Genomic DNA, 25,889 nt, shown 5'->3' on the forward strand with positions numbered 1-25,889 from the left:
TGGCGGTCGCCATTGCTTCGACATGAAGCTCGTGATTGGATCCGAGTCCTCGCCGAACGGTGGCGTCAACACTCGTGTCCAATACATGCTCAAAGTATGTGAACAAGCAACGGCGGACAGGCATTGGCGCGGACTTTAAGAAAGGATCTATCGCGTTTCCAAAGTGTATACCCTGATATTTGGAATTTCTCAATACTTTCACAATTCTATTACCCCTGATTTTCAGACTTACCATCTAATTAACTAAATAATCAAAGATGAACCCTGAATATCTAATGATTCAAATTCGGTGCATAAAATACTTCCTGGGAATCCACGTATCATGACTGTTTATTTCGGTTTCTTTGCGAACGGGTTGTGGGGTAACCGACGGAAAAAGCGCAAGAAATACTTCTCCTAGGTTGCGCATTAATGTTACGTTTTAACGTGTATTCTGTAATGATGACCCACAATGACGGATGCTGGTCATGCAAGGAAGTTATTGTAGTGAAATCGAAGTAACTTAATGGGGATACATCTATTCAAACTGAAATAAATAACACTTACCTTCCCATATCGTATAACGTTTGTCGAACTTCAGAAACAGTGAAATCTTGCATATATTTGTCAAAGTTATTGACCGGAACGATTGTTTTTTAACAATGAATGCTTCAATTCAGAGATCTTCATAAAATCCACCAAATACTAAACTTGACAACGTATCGCTTAAGGTAATAGTATATTGCTAAGGGTTAAACGTTTCGGAGTCTTGCAAAATATAACAAATACCAACATAGAACTTCACGTACCACTACTGCAAGGGTGCACGCCAGGAATAAGTTTGAGTAACAAACAACAAATAAAAACTTGAGCAAGAAAAAAGATGTGAAGAAAATCACGCTTTGGATATGTTGCTTCATTGTTTATCGCAAAAACACGTCTTCTCAAAACGATTGTGCGCGATTTTTTTCTATTCTTAGGGGTAGTGGTCGACCTTCACGTGCCTTCCAAGCTGTTAAACGTTTGAACTTCATAGTTCCAAATATCATAGCTGACGTGTTAGTTGTTCTTAACATGCAACACATGCTCCTTTTCAATCCACGTAAATGCGCACAAACGACGTCAGACGCTTGATTTTCTTTTGCGCATCCTTCCATAAAGCTGTTCGTAAAAATGCTGGACTTTTTATTTCTATTACGTGGCGTTGTTTACGGCACTAAGAATATAATTTATCCCTCGAAACGCGTGAAAAATATTGATGATTTGGAAGTAACTCATCTATAGTAATGACGGCTTAAGAAACGCGGGGCGTGGCTAATTATGCTCACGCTTCATGCTTAGGCGTAAATCGTTCACGCTTCTTGCTTAGGCGTGAATCGTTCACGGGTATTATTATCGGTGGACGCAGCAGTCTGATTGGCTGCGGAGCGATAATGGGATTTTCGGGAGTCGCCACGCTCTGCGTTTCCGAAGCTGTCGGTGACTCTTGGCGACTCTAGCGAAATCCACGCCGCGTAGCGGGAACGCCGAGAAGCTCTGACAGAAGGTCAATCGTTTTGCCTCTGTCATCTGCTTGGTTCTCTTAGGGAGCGTAGCTTTACGCCGCTTGCTTATTAAGATAAACTAAAGAGTCACGATTCATCGGATATGAAAACATGTTAGTAGTGTGATATTTTCCCCATCCGCGAGACGAAAAATAATGCCATTACGCCAGACATGTTCCCGTGCGAAAACTACAGTGAAAGCTACGGACTGGAGTACGTTAATAAAATAAAAATGGCTCTGAAAGTCAGACCAGAAAAATAAGAACGTAAATGATGCTTAGAGACTGTCTGTTTCTGGTTAAAAAAATATATTATTTAAAATACTAGCAAATCTAAATGTAAAAACGAATGTTATCAAATTTTATTACGATGGCGTGTAGGTGGGCGCAATAATCTAGTATTACGCTTGCTATATGCCAACTTACGCGAAGACCTTATTCCCGCAGATCATGTGTTACCCTCCCCTCACCCCCCCCCCCCCCAAAAAAAAAAAAAAGTGTGGTCGTTTTAACATTTTAAGCAAAACGTAAAAATTACGCAAACAACATTGATAATTGGTTGAGCATCAGTTCAATCCGAAAAAAGTACACATTCATATGAATTTCGGGTAGGTTGTTTATGAATAATAACTTGCATTATAATAAGTCATAGGTCATTACGCACGCTTACCTAGAAAACTTTTCTCCACGCCTTCGATGGCATTTCTTGTTGAAGCCGGGTTCAACTTTACCTTCAGGCTCTAGAGACTCCTGGACATAACTGCGACTATCACGTTTTCATTTGATAACTCAAGAAAATGTTTGCTCTAGCCATGTAATCCTGCTACATCCGGGAACGACGGCCTGATCACAACAAGCCGCAATACTCCGATCCTTCAATTTAGAGAAATGGAGAGTGGAGGAAGCGTTAAAATAGAGAGGAATGTACTTGGTCTAGTTGGTCATTCGTTGTATAGGATAAAAGCGCCAGAAAAGTATGAACAAGCTAAAGGACTTTGCGGTGTTCGTCCTCCTTTAACTTGTCCGTCGTCTTTTTCATTATTTATCGTATACGAGGTTAAAATATAACTCTTTTCAAGGAAAAAGGAAAGGGGGGTTGTAACGAGGGTCAAAGGTAGTTTGTACCCCAATATCACTTGCACCTTAGCTGCACATGTTTACCAACCAATTGAAGTCATTCATTGTTTTCATCAAACGTGAACCCGAGGGCGACTTTCGAAGTGCTCCGGAGTGCGGACGAAGTCAACGCGAGCCCTTATTAGAACTTTGACGATTTTCTACAGGACGATGCGTAGTTGTGTTAAAAATTGCTTTTCACCCTTCCAGTAGGCTAAGGTATCTTAAATATACTGCAACAATGGGACGTGTTGGGCTAGTTGGTCTCAGGCGAACATCTTGGGAAGAAACACCGGCAAACCAACTTAGATAAGAGTAAAGAAACATACACGACAGGACGGCGCTGAACTAACAACTCTTGTTTATTTGGCCTATCTTGACATAATATGGTGCTTGGTTGGCGTGTGTGTGTGTGTGATTTTTTTTTCTGATTAAGATGCTGAACTAACAGTTGTTAGTTCAGTTAGGTTAGTTTGAAATTTTATTAGTCATTGAAATATAAAAAGCTCGCTAGCGTTCTCGTCACGCTCGTGCCGAGGCGTTCAGCGCAGCCAGTTATGCTGAGTGGAATATGGCATCTATTTATTTCAGGTTCCCTTTAATTAGTTTCAGCGCAAAAAAAAATGCGGCAATTTGTTTTGTTTTATTTATTATTAGGAGAAATTTCGAGATTTTATTTTCAGTCATCAGTATACGTGTCATGAATATACACAGATATCTGCTATGCAACACATAATGATTTGACACTTTGCATTTTATCACATCTTCTCACCCATCCCTTTACATTCTTAGATTTTCGGAGTATAGTGTTTTTCGTAGAAGCACGACAACTTTTCTCCGCGACAACTTTTCTCGCCATTTCCGGGGAGAGGAGGAGAGCCCGCGCACAGCTTTATTCAGCGCTCAAAATGGGAGGAGGGGAAAGCGTGCCTGTTCCTTCCACTGCATTGCCAAGAATAGTTGTCGCAGAGTATAGTTAGTAAGATTATAGTTTTGCTGTTTTGTTGATGTCACTATGGCTATGATGATTTCAAACAAAAACCAGTACCACAAAAATAAGAGAAATATTTAAAATAAATGTCTCCTTTTGTGACATGTCTTTTCTATTTTCTTATTTACCAATAGTTTCAGCGGTTTACAATCAATTTTTTTTCCGTGTTCCCGAAATGATAGAGTCGCTATATTGGTTAAAACGAGCCTTTCAATTATATACAATTCATTCGGGGATCACTGTGACAAAGCGGTAACATTTCACATAGAACTTTGTTGTACAATTTATATTTCAAACTTGATATTAACGCGAGTTTATTCCTAAAAATGTCTCACCAACACGCGTGCGTTACAAGGTGCAGCCTTGAAGTAAATAAAGATCATCGCCGTTTTTTGGAAAGAAAAAACATTTTTCGCACAGCATTTATATTAAATTTCATATCTTGGGCTCGGAGTTCCTTGCCAACAAGGACACACAGTGAACGAGTGAGATTGAGGTTACACAATATGATAGGTTCACTTCTGCGAATATTTACTCTGTGACTACATTTGTTTCATATTTTAATGTAGGGGACAATAATTAAGTCTAGTGCCGTCGCAGATAGCACAACATAGAAACATGCCTACTTCGGTAAAAGCTAGGGAACTATAGGGACCAAGTCAGGGCCGAATACGCTTTTGCTCTAAGACGTTATTTAGTGTACTTTTCTTTAGGGGTTCCTATGACTTTTCTCTGGCCCGCCACATAATTGCTAAAGTGCCAAACTTAGGCCAAAGATGGCATGTGTGACTAAACACCAGCGGTGAAGCCTAAATTTGGCACTTAATTTGCAGTTTAGGTCCAAAATTTCCACATGAAAACTAAACAACCAAAAGTCAAACCGAACTCAGGCACTTGTTTGGCGATTTAGTGCCATAGATGCCAGATGACAGCCAAATTATTAAAAGTGAGACGTAACTTTGGCATTTCCTTGCCGACTTAGCACCCCGTAACTGATCATGAAAATAAACAATACCTGAACTTTGCCTAAATTCACAAACAAAAACTAAATCTGGGCCCGAATAGCTGCTCTACCTTTGGCAACAAAGTCGAGCAGAACGTTACTTACAATGCTAAATATTGCCACGCGCGTCGCTGAGCGAGCGCGTACGTGGCCGAATGGTCACCGTGCTTGGCTGTCGCGCGTAGGATCTGGGTTCGATTCCAGGGAGCGGAAAGTTCTTTTATTTATTTTTTTTTTACTTGGGATTCTCGCAAATTCGAAAACTTTCACGTCCGATCGAGTTGCGAATGTTTTACGCGCCGAATGTTTTAGGCCGATTGTTCCAGAAGCCCACGCGTGTACAAAAGGTGCTCCGCGTGGCAAAGGCGGAGGCAGTGTCGCCCCAGCGTTCGATCCTGCTGTTACGCCGACTTCGACACCCTCGACGCTCATTTGTTATCTTCTGTCCCCTTTTTGTTTTAGGCACAAGTTCGCCCCACTAAACGTTTCAGTTTCCTTAATTATTCTTTGTTTCGTTCCCTCGTCATTCGTAGCGATATGTTCAGAGATTTTGGAAGTACGTACCAACATTTACACTTATTATTGCTTGCTTTTTGCTTTTATAAATGTTATTGTTAAATAAATCTCGTCTTTTCCGTTTATAGCTGCGCCAAGGGAAGGAGAAACGCTCCCACAACAGGTGGCGTATAACGGGCAAGGTAAATATACTCTAATTTCTTAAAATTATTTTTAAGTATAAAAAATTGATTTCTTCATTTCTGAGTAATAAAAAATATATACAAATTTAAGACAAGAAATCAGAAGCCGATGCTGTCTTACATGGGAATGCTAGCGACGGTAATTAATATGGTTAGATAGAGGCTAAGAAACACAGAGCTTTGTCCATTATGATCAGGCTTCTTGCTGCATGATTCGTTCTTTGGTTTCTCTTTCTATTGATGGAGGAATCGCGTTGGCTGCGGAGTGATAAGGGTGCTTGACACTCGCCACGCACTGCACTTTTTATGTAGTTATTTTTATATATGGCCACATGCGTTTTCAATGTATAGAACTGACTTTGTGGACACGTGTGAGATTTATATCAGTAAAACACAGTTGTGAGAAAGAAGAAGACATTGCTTTTCTTTTTTGTTTCTTGCTGACAGGTCTTATTTTTACCGAAATAGATGCTCCGGCACGCACAATGTTATCGCGTTTTTACAGCAGAGCTGTTAAGTGCTACTTCCCAAGGATCGTATCCCCCGCAAAGAAATGTCGACACAAAACTCTGGACAGCTACTGCCTTTTAAGAGCGACGGCGGCAACCAGACAATCGGCTTGAAGCCCTTGCTCATAGATAACGACAACCTTTCTACTCTGGTTTTCACCAGAGTGGAAAGGCTGAATTTTTCTAGGCGTCGTTCCAGATGTCGTCCTCGAGGTCGTCTTTGAAGTCGTCCTTGAGGTCGTTCTAAATGTCGTCCTTGAGGTTGTCCGAGAGGTTGTCCTCCAGGTCGTCCTAGAAGTTGTCCTTGAGGCCGTCTTAGACATCGTTCTTGACGTCGTCCGAGAGATTGTCCTCGAGGTCGTCCTAGAAGTCGTTATTGAGGTTGTCCTAGACGTCGCCCTCGAGGTCGTGCCAAAAGTCATCCTTGATGTCGTCCTAGACGTTGTCTTCAAAACCGTCCCAGACGTCGTCCCTGAGGTCGTCCCAGGCGTCATCCTTGAGGTCGTCTAGATGTCGTCTTTGAGGTCGTCGTCTAGGAGTCGTCTAAGAAGTCGTCCTTAAGGTTGTCCTAGGCATCATCCTTGAAGTCGTCCTAGACTTCGTTCTAGACGTCGTTTTCGAGGTCGTCCAGGAAGTCGCCCTTAGGTCGTCTGACAATAGTACAGCTTCGCTGACCTTCCTTCTTCACCAAAGTGTAAAGGCTGAAAGTTTTTTTAACGATATGTATAGCCTTTGGTGGAATTTCGCTCATAACGAAATTTTGTCTTTCTCAAAATTACCTTTTGACCCAGATGACGTCATGTTATGAAACTTTCCACTTCTATTCCAACCCCTAGCGTCACATTCTCACTGAGTCTGAGCTTTTTGCGGTATGCTAGTTCATATACCCGGGCCGAAAAATTGGCCATGTTGAATTAACCTGAGACTGGGGTAGAGAAGAAACATCGAAACGTAGAAGGGACAGAAAATACACAGGACGACGTCTCAAACTCAGCTCGCTGAGTTTGCGACGTCGCCAAACTGAGGTGAGTTTGAGACGTCGTCCTCTCTATTTTCTGTCCCTTCTGCGTTTTGATGTTTCTTCTCTACTCCAGTCTCAGGTTAATTCAACAGGGTTAAAATTCACCAGCTCGCCTGCACCCATACGATTTTTTCTACGAAAAATTGGGTTCTCTTTTCTGGGGAGCACCCTGTCAATGTGAAGCAAATATGATGCGGCACTATGCTGCTCGTCCACTGTTCCGAGAGGCAGACGTGCGAAACGATTAATAAATATATCAGATCCAGAGACACAAAAGCAGCGACGATGACCTCTTCTAGGGGCACTGACGAAACAAAGGTAGAGCTGAAGAGTACTGGAACAAAGTGCAGGGGTACATGGCTAAACGAGTGCGAAAAATTAACCATTTAGAAGTCCGGGAAGTCACCACAGGGGAGAGCTGAGTAAAAAAAAAGATCAAAAGTATGCGCTCAGTCGTTTTCTTACGGCATAGTGGAGGGGCAAATAAATTTGAATGTATAAAGGCCGGTCCATACCAGCCCGAAATCGGGGTGGCGGCTAGCGGAAGCAGCAAAGTCTTTGTGCTTTACGTACCTGTCACGGAAAGAAATGTTGCGGTTCACCTTGGTCGGTTTGTACAACCGGCGGCCAGCCAATGGGGTGATCACGTGTTTTTTGCTACTTTGCCCGCAAGAAAGGCCCGCAAGTGACGATGTAAGATAAATTTTACATAGTACTCCGCTCTTTTGCGTTAGACAGTGTGCCGGTAGCACCAAATCCTCCCTTAACGTTGTGGACAGACCACATCCGGAAGAACGCATGCATATCGCGTAGCATACGCTGTCGCGCTTTCGTGCTGCGCTGATGGAAAGAACTGCCGCCCACGCACCGAGGTACCGGGCTCTCCAAGACATCATAAGGGAGTTTACGAGGATTGTTTTCGCCGTTCCGCAACGCCCTTCGCAACCCGCTATGATACCCGGAACTCTACAGTCAAGGCCATCGGCGCTGTCGCAGTAGTAGTGGCTTCTTTTTTGCGGAGGGCTTAGCCAATGGGGAAGCGAGGTCTGCGAAAACTTTCTAAAACTATTACAAGTGGGATCCCGGCTTAACCTCGAACCGCGTTCCGAGGTGAGGTGGACCTACTCTCCAGGCAGGATGTTCACTGCTTGCCATACAATGTTGCCAAGTTTCCCTTGGCAACATTGTACGGCAATTGAACCGCACTCAATAAAAAACTGCGAAATAAGACATATTATTTTATGAGCTTGATTTAATAAAAATACATATGTCTACGTCACGCGGAAGTCAGGTTTTGTTCACTCCAAAAGCCAATGACTCACTTTAAACAAAACAAAAAATGGAAACTAAAGTTTCTTAAACAAAAGAAGAAGAGAGTATAATTTACGCATTTGCACACGCACACAGATATTGCGCAGCTATAATACAAAACACTTGCGTTCTCAACTGAGACTAAAACTGGATGAGTTAACTTTTTAGTTGCGACGAATCATTTCGCAATGTGCGTGATGCGATATCTGGTGTTTATGTTGCTGTGCGGCGCCGCATACGGTGAGAAAAATATCTGTAGTAATTATAATTTATTTCTTAAATAATGTTTTTAGTATTTTTGTTTTAATATGTACACGTTGTACGCCGCGTAGCGATGATTTAAAATACTTCGTTTTTAGCAGACTCTGTGTCAGAAAAATTAAAGGTTATTCTTATGACAGAAATGTGAAAGGATAGGGTAACCGACTAAAAGTTACAGAGAATCGACGAGTGTTGGATAATCTCTTAAATACAGAAAAAAAGAAGATCGATCTTTTTTTACCGATGAGTTGTACAGCGACGCGTTTTCAATTTGTCACATTTGGCTGGCATTTCAAAACAAAATGCCCAGCCAAGAAAAATTTGACATCCGCCCGAAAAAAAACTGTTGAGCTTAATCTACCCTTTGACGAATTCAATTCTTTATTTGATTTTATTATGTTTACGGAAACGTGGAATTCGAATGAAAGTGCTGTTTTCAGTCTACCGATGTATAATGGATATTATTTGAACAGAACAGTTGGACGCAGAGGGGGTGTATCATTAATACTTAGAAATAATATCTGTGGTGAAAAAATAGAAGAATACTCATGTCTCTGTAACAATTACGAAGTGCTGTCCTTGCTCGTTAATAAAATTATCTCGACAATCTGTAGACCACCGGATGGGAACGTGATATATTTTCTTTTTTTTTTTTAGAAACGTACTTCAGATTTGTAACCAAGAATAGATATAATATTATTTTGTGAGGAGATCCTAATCTTAACATTCTGCAGGATGCACCTAATGATATAAATTAAAACTGTTACTAAACAGTAGTGGTTGTATAAACGCAATTACATCACCTACGTCAATCACGGTAGAATCATCTACATTGCTCGACTTGTTTTTAACGAATTTGGATCTAGCTTATCTGAAGTTAGGGATAATAAGCACGAACATAAGTGATCATTTGGGTATATTTATTTCTATAAAAAAAGAATAAGACAAAACTACGAGGAACCAATTTCTTGGATCCTTTCAGAATAATAAGAATGCAGCCTTTGTGAATTTAGATAAACACTTTCAGAGCTAGACTGGAATGAAGTTTACGATTTACTAGACGCTGACGAAGCATACAACTTGTTCTTAAACAAATTTCCGCGCATTTATATTGAGTGTTTTCACAATAAACCTGTCAGGTTGTCGAAAAAGAGTCGTAAGCCCCGAGTGTCTCAGGAACTTTGAACAAAAACTAAAAAAAAAAGCTTTATATAAATATTCGTGGTAACAATAGACCCTGCAAACTTAAAAAAAAAACGTTCAAAATATACCGTAATAGAATTACAAACAAAATAAAGAATGCTAGAGCGAGATATTTCAATAATTGGTTTATGCCCTCTGCAATGCAAACAGACGTGATATGGAAGAAATTAAGCAATGTTTAAGATCATTCCCACGGTACAGGTCAAATTAAAAAAGATTTATCTTAATGACAGAAAATTAACGGAATGACCACTAGCAAATGCCTCTAATAATTATTTTTTAAACTTAGTTACAGAAACCCCTAATGAAAATGCTTGTGCATATATTCAGAGTGGAAATGTAAGCTCGATCTTTCTCGAGCCGGCTGTAGAAGTGGAAGTGACGCGAACATTTCAATCGCAAAAAAAAAAAAACAGTACAAGCTGTGACCCTGACGACAAGCAAAAAGTCCCATAAAATATCTTATAAATATCATATTTCCCTGTTTGATGCATATCTTTAATTTGTGCTTACAGCCCGGGGTATTTACGAAAATAATGCAGATTGTAAAGGTAAGTGTTTTGTACAAAAATGGGTGATAGGAATGACATAGGTAACTACAGGCAAATTTAAATCTTAACGGTGTTTTCGAAAGGCCTTGAAACCATTCAGCATTTGGGCCAAGCGCAATTTTATGAACAGCATGTTATAATCGCTTCGTCACAGTTTGAATTTCGCAAAAAAACGGTCTACGGAACTTGCTCTTTTAGAAAAGAAAGATTACATTTAGCGTAGTTCGAAGTTAGAAGATGACACTCGGAATTTTCATCGATTTAGCAAAGTATTCGATCATTTAAACCACAATCTGTTTATCAAAAAGCTAGGAATGCACGGATCTTCTGGTTATACCTCAACTTTAATTACGTCATAACTATCTCATCGAAAACAATATGCTCACATAGATGGCTTCTGCTCTAATGTAAATCTTTTCCGATGTTCCACAAAGGACTATCTTGGGAACTTTTTTGTTTAACCTGTATGTGAATGATATTGTAAACGTAAACCCGAATATTAAAAATTTTATCTGTGCTGATGAAGTTTGTTCTTCTCAGTAAATAAAGCGAACAAAACTCTCAAGTACCTAGTTACTTGGAGTAGTTCTAATTCCTTCAAAGTTAATGAGGGCAAAATAGTAGACCTCTTATTTCGTCCAAGAAACAATAATGATGATATTACAAGCGATATTATCCTGAACGGTACAAAAATAGAAGATCTTTTTAGTTTTAAAACACTTGGTATCATCTTCACAGATTGAATGATATATGGGACGAGCATGTGAATTATGTATTGGTAAAGCTGTCACGCGTGGTTGACATGATATACCGTCACCACCATATTTTACCAAAACACGTGAAAATACTAGATTATAATTCATTATTTCATTCCCATGTGAACTTTTGCGATCTAGACTGCGATAATACAACAAATGCAAATTTAAGTAAAATACTTGTCTTTCAAGAAAACGTTTTTACGAAACATCTGTAATGTTCCATATGATCATCCTAGTGCGCCTCTTGTTAAGGTCCTGAGTCTGATGCCTGTAAATTGCCTGTATCAATATCGACAGTGTGCAACCTCTAAATCACGTCTTGAAAAAAAAATAATGCACATAGATTTCTGGAACTTGCGTCCCTAACACCAAGAGCGACCGCATATCCCACCCGCAACACGGAGTATACAGAGTGCTCCAAAATTGCAAAACCACGTATGGCGAGCGAATGATATTGTCACGAATGGCAAGTGATGAGGCGATAATAACTGGAGAAACTAAACTTTTAAAGGGGTGCCCAAAAATAAAAAGGGAACAGAATAAAGCAGAGCGTCGCGGGCGTCGAAGTCGGTGTGACAGCAAAATCGAACGCTGGGGCGAAACTGACTCCGGCTTGCCACGCGGAGCCCCTTTTGTACACGCGTGTGCTTGTGGAACATGCGGCGTAGAAGGTTCGGCGTGTCGAACATTCTAGCCTCGAATCAGCAACAGGGTTCTCGAAATTACCAGAGCATTACGTTAGAATCAGCAAAAATGCGTCTTCGCAGCCGGAAATCGAACCCTGGCTTTCTGCGCGGAAGGCAGGCGCGATAACCGTTGGGGCACGAGCGCGCTGCCTGCTTGGTCAGCTGCGCTCACGGCATTACTCCCCCCTATAAAATGTGCATCGCCCCAATGCAATGCAAAACAAAAAAAAGCACATAGAAAGAAAAGGCGAACTAAGGAGTCTTTTGGCACACATAAAATCCACAGTCCTATCGAGCGTAGTACGACTTTAGACGAACGACGTGGACAACTTCAGGTCGCGGTGGGCGAAGGGATGATGTTCTTGCTCCGTCGGGCATCACCTTGTAGTTCAGATCCCCGAGTCGACGAAGCACTTTGCAGGGTCCAAAGTAGCGCTTCAGGAGTTTCTCGCTGAGTCCTCGGCGGCGAATCGGTGTCCAGACCCACACCCTGTCTCCAAGCTGGAAGTGGACGTCCCGACAACGAAGGTTGTAGCGGCCAGTGTCGATACGTTGTTGGGCTTGAATCCTGAGCCTGGCGAGCTGACGGACTTCTTCTTCCCGTTAGGCAACCACCGGAGCGTCGTCGCTTCCGTCGACAGCCGGTTCTGGAGTATCCACACGAAGGAGAAATCCGCCCCTTTCTTCCGCGGAGCGCGCATCACGTGAGACATACGTCATCCCTTTTTGACGCCTCGCGGCGCGTTCTCCTCCGTGGCGGAGACGCGGAGGCTTTGCGCTGACACCACGAAAGCTCCGCAAGTGCACGTGGCGGAGCCGGGGACGGAGCTTTTCGGGATGTTGACGTCACGACATCCGTCCGCGGAGTTCTCCTTCGTGTGGATACCCCTTTCGTGAGGTAACATCGCGTCCAGCATTGTCGTCACTTTGCGACCATGAACCAGTTAAAAGGGTGTAACCCCGGTGGTCTCTTGCACGGCCGTGTTGTAGGCAAAGGTGACGTACGGCAACACCTAGTCCCATGTCTTGTGCTTCACGTCGACGTACATAGAAATCATGTCGGCGATGGGCTTGTTAAGTCTTTCCGTCAGCCCGTTGGTCTGCGGGTGGTACGCCGTGGTGTGACGATGGCTGGTGTGGCTGAGACGAAGCACTTTATGTGTCAGCTGGGCCATGAACGAGGATCCACGGTCTGAGATCAGGACTTCGGGGGCGCCGTGCTGGAGGACAAAGGACTCGATGAAAAACTTGGCGACTTCAACAGCCGTACCTGATGGAAGGTCTCTCGTTTCGGTGTACCGCGTGAGATAATCTGTGGCGACGATGATCCAGCGATTTCCTGACGTCGACGGCGGAAAAGGGCCAAGCAGATCTATTCCGATATGCTGGAACAGTGCGGTCGGGGGAGTAATCGGCTGCAGGAGACCTGCCGGCTTCGTCGGCGGTTTCTTACGTCGCTGGCACTCGTGGCACGACCTGGTGTAGATGTGGACGGCTTTGGGGAGCTTTGGCCAGTAATACTTTTCTCGAATGCGGGCCAATGTTCGGCTGTAACCGAGATGTCCGGACCTCGGGCCGTCGTGACATGCTTGAAAGATCTCCTCCCGAAGGTCGGTCAGGATTACAAACAACCACGGTGTGTTGTTGTCCCCGAAGTTCTCTTCGTAGAGAACACCTTGTCGAATGGCGAAGGTCGGCAGTACTCGTGAGAGGACACGTGGCACAGTACTCCCGTTCCTTTCCAGGTGCTCGAGTAATGCGCGCAGCTCAGGATCGTCCCGTTGACGTCGTGACATGTCGTCGATGTTCACTGCTCCTGGGAAGCACTCGTCGTCATTGTCGTCGCTGCAGCCGAAAGGAGTTTCGACGGGGGCTCTGGACAGACAGTCGGCGTCGCTGTGCTTGCGGCCTGACTTGTAGACGACAGTCATGTTGAACTCTTGTAGTCGGAGACTCCATCGAGCGAGGCGTCCTGACGGGTACTTGAAGTTCGCAAGCCAGCAAAGCGAGTGGTGGTCCGTCACTACGCGGAACGGGCTCCCGTACAAGTACGGGCGAAACTTCGTGATTGTCCAGACGACCACAAGGCATTCTTTCTCAGTCGTGGAGTAATTTTTCTCCGCCTTGGACAGTGTCCGACTTGCGTAGGCGATGACTCGCTCGATTACTTCTTGCACGTGGACCAGTACTGCGCCCAGTCCCGCGTTACTTGCGTCCGTGTGAATCTCAGTTTCCGCATCCTGATCGAAATGTCCAAGCACAGGAGGAGTCTCGAGTCGTCATTTCAGCTCGTCGAATGCCTGCTGCTGCTCCTCGGCCCATTCGAACTTCTCGGCGTCTTTCGTGAGGTTTGTGAGCTGTGCGGAAATTTTAGCGAAATCCCGAACGAAGCATCGATAGTAGGCGCAAAGTCCAAGGAATCTTCGTACGACCTTCTTGTCTGTCGGCGCTGGAAATGCCGCAACGGCTCGAGTCTTCTCGGGATCTGGGCGGACGCCTTTGTTACTAGCCACGTGGCCTAGGAAGTTCAGTTCGTCCTAGGTGAACCGGCACTTTGACGGCTTGAGTGTGAGTCCGGCGGTCTGAATGGCTTGGAAAACAGCTCGGAGTCGTCGCAAGTGCTCGCCGAAGTCACTTGAAAACACTACGACGTCATCAAGGTAGACGAGACAGCTATGCCACTTCGACCCTGCCAGTACCGTGTCCATGACACGCTGGAAAGTTGCCGGCGCCGTGCATAGGCCGAAAGGCATCACCTTGAACTCGTACAAGCCATCCGGCGTGGCGAAGGCTGTCTTCTCTCGGTCCGGTTCGTCGACTTCGATCTGCCAGTAGCTGCTCTCCAGGTCCATCGATTGGGGGGTGGATAGACGTATTTCTTCGTTACCGCGTTCAGCTGCCGATAGTCTACGCAGAACCTAAGCGTTTCGTCCTTCTTCCTAACCAGCACGACTGGAGAGGCCCACGGACTGCTTGAAGTCTGGATTATGTCGTCGCTCAGCATTTCTTCCACTTGCTGTTGGATGACCTCCCGTTCTTTTATGGAGACTCGGTACGGCGATCGGTGCACAGGGAGTGCATCGTCCTCGATGACGATGCGATGGTTCGCAACGGTGGTTTGGCGCACCTTCGTTGACGTAGCGAATCAGTCGCTGTATTTGGCGAGGAGGTCAATCAGCTGTCGTCGTCTCGGGCCTGGGAGTTCGGGTCGATGTCGAGCTCCGCTGGTGGCGAGATGTCTCGCTGAGGTGGCGATGATTCGTCAGCAATCGCGGCGATGTCGGCGGAGTTTTGAAGTTCCTCGACGTGGCCCACAGCGTCAGCTTTCGTGAGGTGTTGCGTTTCTTGTCGGAAGTTCGTCACGAGGACCACGGTGCGCCCATCCTGAAGGTTAGTCACTCCTCTAGCGACGCCAATTCCTCTCCTCAAGGGCGATTGAAGGTTACCTTTCAGGACAACTTCGCCGCAGGTAGCTGTATCGTTCACGACGGGTACGACAACACGTGATCGCGGGGGCAGGTTAACGTGGTCGGCGGCTCGGATGGCGGCTGACGCTGTTTGGGCTTTCTCTGAAGGCGGTACAGGTTTCCGCAGCGTCAATCTTTATTCACCAAGGTCGATGACGGCGCCGTATTCACACAGAAAGTCCATGCCGAGAATGAGGTCCCTGGCACAGACTAGTAGAATGACGAACTTCACAAGGCACGTCTCACCATGGATCTTCACGCGAGCGGTGCATTTCCCGAGTGGTGTGATGAGATGCCCTCCGGCGGTTCCTATCTGAGGTCCAAACCAAGGCGTTGCCACTTTTCGAAGGCGGCGAGAGAGCCTCCCACTCAAGACTGAGTAGTCTGCCCCGCACTCTTAAAAAAAAGGGTATGGATAGTCCTCCCTTAGGGGAGGAACGGTCTTGTAACCTATGTTCCTTTGGAAAGGGAGAAACTTTTGTCCCTGAAGCAGGGGAGCAAAGTTCCTTCGTCGCTTGCATATCATTATGGCGGCCCCGAATCAAGCGAATCGAGCCCAATAAGGCTTAACGAGGACGCTACGTCTCTTGTACGGGACGAGAGGAGCAGCAAATAAAAGCGTTACTCGAGCTTTCCGCGAACTGTGTTTGTTTCCGAAGCCAGATTCCCCCCACAGGTACAGAAACTTGCGTTTCGAAAGCAGTTACTCAGTCTTCTCGTCAACAGCACTGCGATGTTAAACGGAGACAGCCGATACCCAGTTACTTCGCGCACTTTGCGTCTTCCCTTTGGTGTTCCTCGAAACTCAGTTCCTTCGTCAACCGCACATTACGGAGAATGGCAAACTCAATCCGTGAAACCAAAAGCCGCTCTCGAAAGAACAAACTCGAAGCCGCTGTTTATCGCGTAGCGTGAACAGCGACTTCGATTTTGTTCTTGGTAAGCTTCACAGATTTGTGGAAAATAAAATATGGTAAACTTTTACAAATCTTTGTAATGCGAAACTAGAGCGCAGCTTTTGAAGAGGAGAAGGGGAGGGTACAGAGGGAAGGGTACGCCCCTCTTCTTCCTCCTCGCCCCTCCCCTTCTACCCCCTCTTCCCTCCTCCTCCTTCTCAGTCTCTCCCGCTCCTCCTTTCCCCCTCCTCTCCTCCTGAAGTTGAATTTGTTCATGAGTGACGGGACACGAAGTCATGACGTCATTTTCCCCTCTAAGTTCTGGGGGAAACTGAATTGATGTTGAGGTCAAGTGACGTCAATTTCCCCGCTAACTTTAGCGGGGAAACGTCGGAGAATGCAACGCACGCGGTTAAGGCCCTGTCACACTGAGGCAACAGTTGGACAACTCTATCCGGCAACACAAGGAAATCGTGTTGCCGGCGACCCTGTCACATCCCGGCAACAACAACAGTCGGGCAACATGTTGCCGTTGCCCGGAAACCGTGTTGGCCGATTTGTTGTCCGACCACCCTGTCACACCGCGCTGACGGCGGGGACAACACGGGGGAACACTCCGCCATCTTGATTGTTTACCTTCGTTCGTGTGAGGCGCGGTGTCTCTGGAAATGGGCCTCTACAAAGGGCTAGTGCGTTCGAAGGGCCGGAAATTAGCACCAGTGACGGTGATTAGAAAACTTGAAACGGAGAGTATTTTTCCGCTTTGTATATTATCAAAACGGTCTTCATTCGCTGGCAAAGCCGATAGCCCTTAGCGAGGAAAGTGTAACCGCTGATATTTGTTCGGGATTTCCGCCACCGTATGAACAGTTTCGGGCCGGTTCTTTCTTTCGCGCAATTTCTAGTTCTACTGTAGTACCGCAACGCGTCTTTTGTAGCGGGGTGTTGAGCTGAACTGATAGTTCTTAAAAACAGCGACACCGTAACGATCGGCCTTTATAGCAATTCTGTGGAATAAGTATTTTTTAACGCTGTACATTTGCCTAGCGCCTGGTATGTGGTCGCTTCATTCCCCAAAACGTCTTGGAGATGTTTTTTATCGATTGGGGTGTCAAGGGCATAGTGTATGGGGCTAATCGAAACGGTCAGTCTGCTTATTATGACAGATGCGTTAACTAACGTTTTTAATTTGTGAAAATAGACATATGGTTCATATTGGAAACTTGCTGAGCGTCATCTAAAACATCTAAATCAGTCATTTTTAGGAATACTTTGAGCACGTGAGAAACATAGTAATACGATAAATGTACCACTCGTGCCACAGCCTCAAGGCTGGGGCTATGAAAAGAGACGAAAACGTCGTGCGGGCGGGGTATCTCGCCGGTAGCCTTGCTCTTGCAGCTCGAGTAGTAACTTTAGCGCACTGCTGCGATTCTCGCGCGCTCTAAGTCTTCCTAAAAATTAAGGATTTAGTAGCTTTCGAGGACACTCAGCAAGTTTCTGATTGGAACCCTAAGCCTATTTTCACTAATTCGATCAGAAGTTAATTAACACATTTTACCTAATTGACCGACTGGTCGTTACAATTAGCAACCTATACTATTTCCCCCTGGCCATGTAACTCACCTGTACAAAACACATAAGTGTAGCTTCCACAGTTAATTTCAAGAAATCTGTAGAGCTGAAAAAAAAAAAAAACCGCCGGTATAAAGCCACAATGTAAGTTACATCTTGTCGGGAGCAGCAAGCATATCATTGAAAGTTTTGTTTGCGACATTGTTTACATTTTTCATATTAATTTTGATGACAGATGTTTTTAATTTCCGTTTAATGTTGCAGCTGATAAAAAACCACTTTATCTTGGAGTCTTCCTAGCAACGGATTCTGCTTTTCGATCGTGCTCACCTTACCGAAACGATAGCATGCTCCAAGATTACCTAAAAGCATTTGTTGGAGGGGTGAGTACTTTTTAAAACTTTGGGGTCGAGTACATATCCATTATCACACATAAAGGCGACTCCTTCCCGGATATATACTTATTTCTCTACATATATGTTATAAAAAAAACTGTCAGAGACAGACATGCACGTAACACGTTACTGGTAACCAGTTACTTCTACCTAGTTACGTTTTTCTGTAACGAGTTACTTATTTAGGTACTTTCTTAGAGAAGAAACGAGTAACGTACTTAGTTAATTTTCAGGCTAAGTAACGCGTGACGGTATTTCATTACTTTTGAGAAGTATCGTGTACCTTTAAGCAGCCTTGTTTTAGTTCTAACCTGAGTATGCGTCTATGGTGACAAAGGCAGATGGGCAACCCCCCCCCCCCCCCCTTAAAAAAAAACAAACAACAGTATAGCACCATTCATCGCTAAACACGTCACTCCAACTCCACAGCTGAGAAGGTTCCTTACCTAGAGAACACAATCAGGTTCGTTGGTTGAACCTTCTAGACCTGTGTACAGACCGAATGTAAACCCGGAGGTGTTCAACGTTGCACTGGACCAATTGTCCTCTTCAAACTTTAGAAGCAGAGAGAACAAATGAGAGAGTGGAATCTCAGAGTCACCAGCTCTTCCTGGAGCACAACACTGCAGTTCCTTCGAGCGCATCAGTAGAGTGACTCTTCAGCGTCGCCGGTGATGTAGTCTCAATTAAGCGGGGAAGCATAGCTGATCTAAACTTTGAACGACAGCAACTGCCTAAAAAAGGTAATAAAACGATATTGCGTTGGAATGTTTAGGACTTTGCAGACGCCTACTGGTCCCAGTCTGGCTCAAGTATACTCGCACACCACCACTGATTTAAAGTTTTTTTGTCGCGATGAAATTGCGAGGATCAAAAGAGGACTATATATTTCAGTCTTGCCTTCCCAAAGCTTGATAACGTAATTGGGGGATCGAAACCACCCGGCTGACGAGAGTCGAGAGCGGCTCGTGAATTTGACACGAGAACTGTGTAAGCACTTTACTTCGGCTTTATTAATCAGTGCCTCGGCAGACACTCGGGTAGTGGCTCGTGTTCAACCACTGCGGGGATGTGAATAGCCGAATTGTAACAATGCCTGGAGCTCAGCACGCATTTTCTACTCTGCCAACCCCAGCACGTGGCTATGATTAACGTTGGTGGCATATGATAGGCACCTGGTCACGTGACCGCTTGCTCTGGTTCCGAGTTGAGGGTATGAACGAGGCTGATATTTCTCGAATTTCTTTATCTACTGCCATCGCCTAGACATAAAAAAATAAGGCAAGTTTATTCATTTATTAACGTTAGGCAGTGATTCTATGTTTCTATTTATGGAAAAAGGAAAAATTGTTGCGTGAATCTTTTAAATGCAACGACAAAAAAATAAGCAAAAGTTATTGTGTATTTGGTAGTCGAAGTAACGAGAATAGTAACTCGCTGCTTCCAAAGTACATCAACACGTTTTTTTGTTTTTCGAGAATCGGTAACAAGTAACGTATTTAGTTACTTTTTGAGCGAGTAACGAGTAATGGTAGTTAGTTACTGTTTGGGGGTAACGTGTACTTGTCCGGTTAGAAATTTCAAATAGGTATTAAGCTATAAAAAATATGAAGACTGGAGAACTGTTCATTTGAGCTAAAATAGTTTACATGTGAGCTATATAAATGAGATCGTCAAAGCGTTTTGATTCCCTGCTGACAGTAAATGGTAGTAGTAAGATGGAGAAAAAAAATCTTAAAAAGCCTTTCATGTTCATGCACCAAACTTGTATCGTTTTATTATATAAACTTCAATCCTTCGAGTTGTCAACACTTTAACAAATACATACGTTTGTTTATTCTAGTCCTTGATTCGCGCCTCCCTTTTTTGTTTCATCTCTGTTTTACATTGTCCGTTCGACAGCACAATATAATGTTTTGGATTGTTTATTGAGGGTCTTTCGTTTTCGGGTAAAACCTGGTATTTCCCTATATTTACACGCCGATGATGTTCCTTGAAAATCGGGTTAAACCTGATTTTTCCCCGAATTCGGAAATTGAATTTCATCATCTTCCGAATCGCAATCGCTTTCCTCCGAAATTCTTTTCTTGGAAAGAAAGGGTTGGTAGGAACATGAGCGTTAGCCCCAGGCTTCGGAAATGAACCTAGATTTTGTTGGCTTCAGTGAACTGCAAAAACATATAGATAGAGCACCAAAATGTTGCTTTTCTATTTAGTGTTAAGTATCCTTAGCCCTTCCTCTCTTTTCGTTTCAACCAGACGTGTACGGTGCTAACTACAAGTAATCAAAAACTTGTAATCGGTTACTTTATGAAGTAATTTTGCGATAATTTAGTCACTTTTATGACGGAGTAATCACAGGTATTATATGATTACTTCTGGAAGGAGTACAACAACTTCTAACCGTTACTCATCTCGAAACAAGTGTCCAATGAAAAGATAGTTTACAAAAACTGGCAAATTAAGAAGTGAAGTAGTTTATAGTTCGGCTAATCTAATCCCAGACCCGTTCTAATACAGGCAGAAAAATTTGTCATTTTGAAAATCTGGAGTGATCGGAAAAGTAAAGGGTACTTTTCTATACACCGGCCAATTCCTTCACTTCATGAGTAATCGAGTAATCTAATTAAATACTTCTTCGCCAAGAATAATCCTAATCGATTAATTTTTTCGTGCAACTAGTACAAGTCTCGTTTCAACCAGCGTAACAAAAATTGAAAGATGAAAAACTACTCTCCAGATATTTTCTTTTGAGAGGAACAGCAGATATTTTGCTTCTGTCGAACAGAAGTGAAATTGTTATGCATTGTAAAGGTAGGCGTAAGCAATGATGTTGAGAGAACGTTATTTGGAATTAGGCATGTCTAGAGACCAGACATAACTAGGATTGAGACAGAGACGATGCACATGCAGAAGATTATGTAAGCAACAATGAGTATGAAAGTTCGAAAAGCACAAGTGAGCTCTCATACCCTGTTCCAATGCTATCGTGTGTACCTTAGAAACTTGACTGCAAAAAAAAAAAATATTTTTCATACATTGAAACCGATCAAGAATCTTTATAACCAATGTAACCGGAAAAACCTCAAATTCCAGGATAATGTTTCGAAAACCTGATTTCTCCCCGATTACCACCTTGGGACAAATTTAAGCACCAGAATCTTTCCCCCCGATTTTGCAAAAATGATAAAACCCGAAAATTAAGCATCCTATATAAACTTTGATTCGCTCACAAAATGTACGCTAGCTAAATTGACGCAAATCTATTGCATATAAACAATGAGATACATTTCGTCAAGTTCAGCTCGCATCATGCGATTATAGTCAATAGCAAGAAAGTTTAATAAATGGAACTGAGGTGAATAATAATTACTGTAGAAACTTCCGTGTAGTTGAGTGATGGTGTGAACGTATCCACTAAACATCGTAAATGCAGCTTATTAAGTTTTTTTATTAAAAAAAATGATGAGCATCTATATACGTGTCACTTTGTTTATATTTACCAATATCTTCTTTGCAGATGGCACTTTATTTTCAGGAGGCATCGTCACCGATAAAAGTTAGTTATCTGGGATCACGCAACCTTACTGTAAGATATCATCCTAAGAACTAAATCTTATTCAGAAACACTTCATATGCAAATTCTTAGGCAAGAGATTGATGTTTATTTGTCCTTACAGGAGGAAGAAGAACGCGACGTATTAGGAATCAAAGGAAATGAAGAGGATATCACTGTAAAAGGAGCTGACGCTATTAAAGCGCTCGTAGAGGTCACTATAAGCGAGGATTTCCTTGGATATAACAAGCTGTTTGTTGTCCTCACAGGGTATAAGCGAGTTATTGCGTTAATAATGAAGCCAACTACGAGATAAAATATACAAAAACTAATCAATTTTTTTTTTACGTTTAATAGATTAAATATTACCGAGGAAGAAACTAAACATAAGGCTAACAGAGATGCAGTCACTCCTAGCAGCGGCGACAGTTCCGATGAAGACTATGATGAATATATGAGCCTCAGCGCTCGTTCCGGCTCTAAAAAGAAAGTTTTTCAAAATGTACCCGGTAAGGAATATACATTTTGTCTGCCATGTGCCTTCAAGTTCCTCCGTCTACCCTCACATTGCGATGTTATTTTCTGCTCACATTATTATTCTAATGTCATTTAAGTACAAAAATAAAATATAGATTGTTTTCCAAAACGCTGGCCAAATCGTTCCTGCAAAGATTGCACATAGCTTAGAACGAAGGGCGATGCCATATTGGTCTCTACCGAAGTACTTGGTTAAGAATATGAATAAACTTCGGTATAATTAGGCTCTTAATTATTTTTGAGTACTTAAAGTTTGAAATCGTAAATTTAAGGGTATGATTGAAAATAAGACGTAATCAGTACACTTTAAAAAATACAAGGCACACGCGGCATTTTACGGCGTTCCGTAAAACACTGAGTAGGTTTTTGTTTCCTATCGGAGCGTATCTCTGCGCCATCGGTCCTGTACCTCTTGCTAAATCTCACCACTAACGTGTGCCACAATTAGTTTCCGGATGTTGGAACTAAACCCAAGAAATGAAAACACTTTTTTGCAATGTCATTCCAAAAGGGCAGCGTTTTATTTCATCATCTCTCGATACACCTTTTTCCAATAGGAACAAAATGAGGTGGCAGTTGGGCACTTTAACCGCGGGGACGTGAACTTACAAACGAGTCAAAATTGAGGGTTTTTTTTTTTTTTGGAACGCTGCAAAAATGTGCGCTTCCCTTATGTTACTATTTCTTTTTGTAAATTGCGCATATTTAGTGGTTATCGATTATGCCTAGAAATGTTCTAATTGAAATCATGCCTTTAAATGTCCTAATTGAAAAGGTAATTACGTACTCAATAGTAATTAAGAACATAATTATAGCCAAGTTGATTACTTTTACCTAATAGGCCCTTTGACATACACAAATATGGCACAGACGCTTTTTCTTCTGTGCGATGCGTACTTTCCACAACAGCGACTTGGCCGGCGTTTTCTGAAGCACCCTATACACTTTAAAACCTTCTGCGTAACGCTTGGTGGGGCAACCAGGGTACCGATTCTAAGTTATTCAAAAACGTACCCAATGAGCTGAAACAGGTTAACTTAAGCTCTTGGGACTGAGTTTCAACATCTGCTCACCATCCAAATAGAATTCGAGTTTTTTTAGGTTTGCTATATAATCAAAATGCGAATTAAGTTTTTGGGCGATTCACCGTGAGCTGCTTTTAAAGCACTGCAATCGGCAATATAGCTGTGCCTGTTATTTGAGTGTCAGTTTTTGTTTTATATCAACAGTGCCTTTGTGATTTTTGCCTTGTGGCTCTTTGGGATTGTCTTTTATAAAGTCACAGCTGTGTTTGAAGGAATTTTTTTCTTTACAGTTCTTTCAATTAGGCTTCCCATCCTCAAATACTAAAATATCTATTCGTGAAACTAACTCCCGCAGCTGTTTCTTTTTATTTAGCTTCATTGTGAGCAGGGTTGTTATACTAATCGATTAACATGTAGTACACTTTACGCACACTGTTAGAAGTGGCACTTGCACTTTACTTTGGAAGGGCATTGGCGGACATAAAATTTTACCGTTTCGGTTAGTGCCCCAAATGAGTACATTCCACCATACCGGTAGTTTTGATGATATGCCTTTGATGCTGAGGGTAACAAACAAATACGGACGATTGCTTCTTTGCGCTAACAATGTCTCGCAGTGTGCGTGCATAGCCCGACGCCTTTAGCGCGAACAAGCAATTTCTCGTTTTTGCTGCTCCTGTTTTGAAATCAAAAGGCTGTCGTAAAACTACTGGAAAGTGCGCAATTAAGGAACTAACCTAAGCGCCAAGGTGATTTTGAAGTAAAACAAAAACACCACTAATGTCGTGTTCGCACTAATTCTGTTACGCACTACATGTTCACCGATTAATGAATTCTTACTCGAAGCGGTTTAATGCATTAATCGGTAAAAAGTTAACTTTTTACTGTATTTGTTTGTCACAATCATCACCTTCGTCGTTGTTAAACTTAAAATAAAGAATTTAGCCACCATAGAACGGGACTATTCATGACAAAGGTCATAAAAAACTTATCATAAGGTATACCACGTTTGCTGCTCAGATTTCCGCTGAAGAACATTCCTTCTTATTTACTGTACGTATCCTTTTCCATCTTGCCATTTCCTGCGGTAAGGTTATGAGAAATCGCTAATGCACAACGCAGGTTTAAAGAAAGTCTACGCTTTCACATTTGAATCTATTTCCTCCTAAACAACCTTCCATCTATATAAATAACATTTGGTAGCTCAGGAAGCTTACGTCAGTAAAAATAGTAGTACATTTCATTTTGTCCTGTCCTTTCTATGCCTTTGTCATCAGATATTTGAAGGCATGCCAAACAAATTTATCAAATAAAATTACTTCCTTAAAACGTAATTTTCCGGCATTGCTAAGACCATGGGAATCCCAGTTAATATTTCCGCTTATGTACATCGTTATATTTATAATGTTCTAGTATTTGAACAAATTAATCATGCTCCGTGTTACTCCGCTTATCCGATTAATAATTCACGGATTGATCACATAAAATGTTTAAATTAGTGTACAGCCCTTATTTTATTACTACGTAGGAGGACAAAATCATTTATTAAAAATCAAATCAACTTTATTTTATTAAATCATAATTATTTGTGTTTAATCAGGTTTATTTGGTTTAAATCAGATTAATTTGATTTAAATCACTGAAACTAAAAATAGTCCTTCTTTAACGGAAGATGTATTTCTGAACATAGCAAATGTATTTATGAGTTTGTACAACCACTGATAACTTTGCAGATGAAGTAGTTACTTTAAATGTAAAGTGCAGTTTAATTCACAACTTTTTATTGGTATAGTTGCCTCCACATTGGAACAACAACAGTCTAGTTTATTTAGTTCAAGCTACTTATCCCAGTGATCTTTCAGTTTGTAGTTAATTGCAATCAGACAATCTTTTCGTTGTCGTTTATTTTGCGCTCTGAATTTGTTCCAGTAAAATGTTATGTAGCTGCCGAACAAAGTGAAGGCGTATATCGAGCTCAACGCTCCATGTGCACAGAAAAGAATTTCTTCTTTATCGTGTTCAGTTTTATACAAATCTTTGCTGCTTGACGATTATTTCATTTAAATGCGAAAGCATTAAATAATAGACAGTCCAAAATACAAGGTATTTTCGAACTCATATTTCCGGGAATGAATTGATTTAATTTGTCATAGTAGGTATGGTCTGATATAAATCACGATCTAAATTATAAGGATTTTTACTTCTCATCCTGCTCATATGTTATCATTGTCTAATGTCTGCACATTATAGCCGCTTATTATAGCCATTGACAGGTTAGAAGTTCAAGGAAAGCTCCTCCCAGCTCTTCCAACTTTGGCACAGCGAACGCTGAAGAGGAGGCGACATCCTCTCCAGCGTTCGCTCTGCTAAAGTGGAAAGAGGTGGGAAGAGCTTCCCCTTAACTCTTATCTTGTCACCGCCAATAGTGCTTATTTATATATTTTGTCACAAGCAACTGATTAGCGTGTTGGTGCACACCGATGAACAAAACAAAGTACATAACGTAAACACAGAAAGCAATGGTTGACACGAGTACACGTTTCCGCAGACAGACGTAATACTTCCTCAAACGCGTGAGTGAGCACGTAACCCGAAAGATAGAGGGGTGAAAAGTTACATTCCTTTATTTTTTTCCCCTTCTTGTCCTCCTCCTCCCTTTCCCTCTTACTACTTTCCTTTTTCAGGTTGCCAGGTTGCTGGCGTGTTTTGGGCAATATATGTTTCTTTTTATTTGAAAGTTGGCGCGGTTTGCTTTATGGGTGTATTCTTTCTGGTCTTAATCGTTTTTTTGGAACCTCCTTAATATGT

At 42.6% G+C, this 25,889-nt stretch overlaps 1 protein-coding gene across 1 annotated transcript in view; it reads left to right on the top strand.

Moving 5' to 3' along the window:
* The first annotated feature begins 8,359 nt into the window (after positions 1 to 8,359).
* The window catches only part of LOC115320668, a 29,004-nt gene continuing 11,474 nt past the window's right edge, over positions 8,360 to 25,889 (top strand). The window contains exons 1-5 of the mRNA XM_029980815.2: positions 8,360 to 8,411; positions 17,833 to 17,951; positions 21,484 to 21,552; positions 21,644 to 21,789; positions 21,877 to 22,028. Of these exons, the coding sequence (XP_029836675.2) occupies positions 8,360 to 8,411; positions 17,833 to 17,951; positions 21,484 to 21,552; positions 21,644 to 21,789; positions 21,877 to 22,028 (538 nt within the window). The remainder of the gene's footprint in view (positions 8,412 to 17,832; positions 17,952 to 21,483; positions 21,553 to 21,643; positions 21,790 to 21,876; positions 22,029 to 25,889) is intronic.

Source organism: Ixodes scapularis, unplaced genomic scaffold, assembly GCF_016920785.2.
Source record: "Ixodes scapularis isolate PalLabHiFi unplaced genomic scaffold, ASM1692078v2 PGA_scaffold4__175_contigs__length_147842914, whole genome shotgun sequence".
NCBI classification, from domain to species: Eukaryota; Metazoa; Arthropoda; class Arachnida; order Ixodida; family Ixodidae; genus Ixodes; species Ixodes scapularis.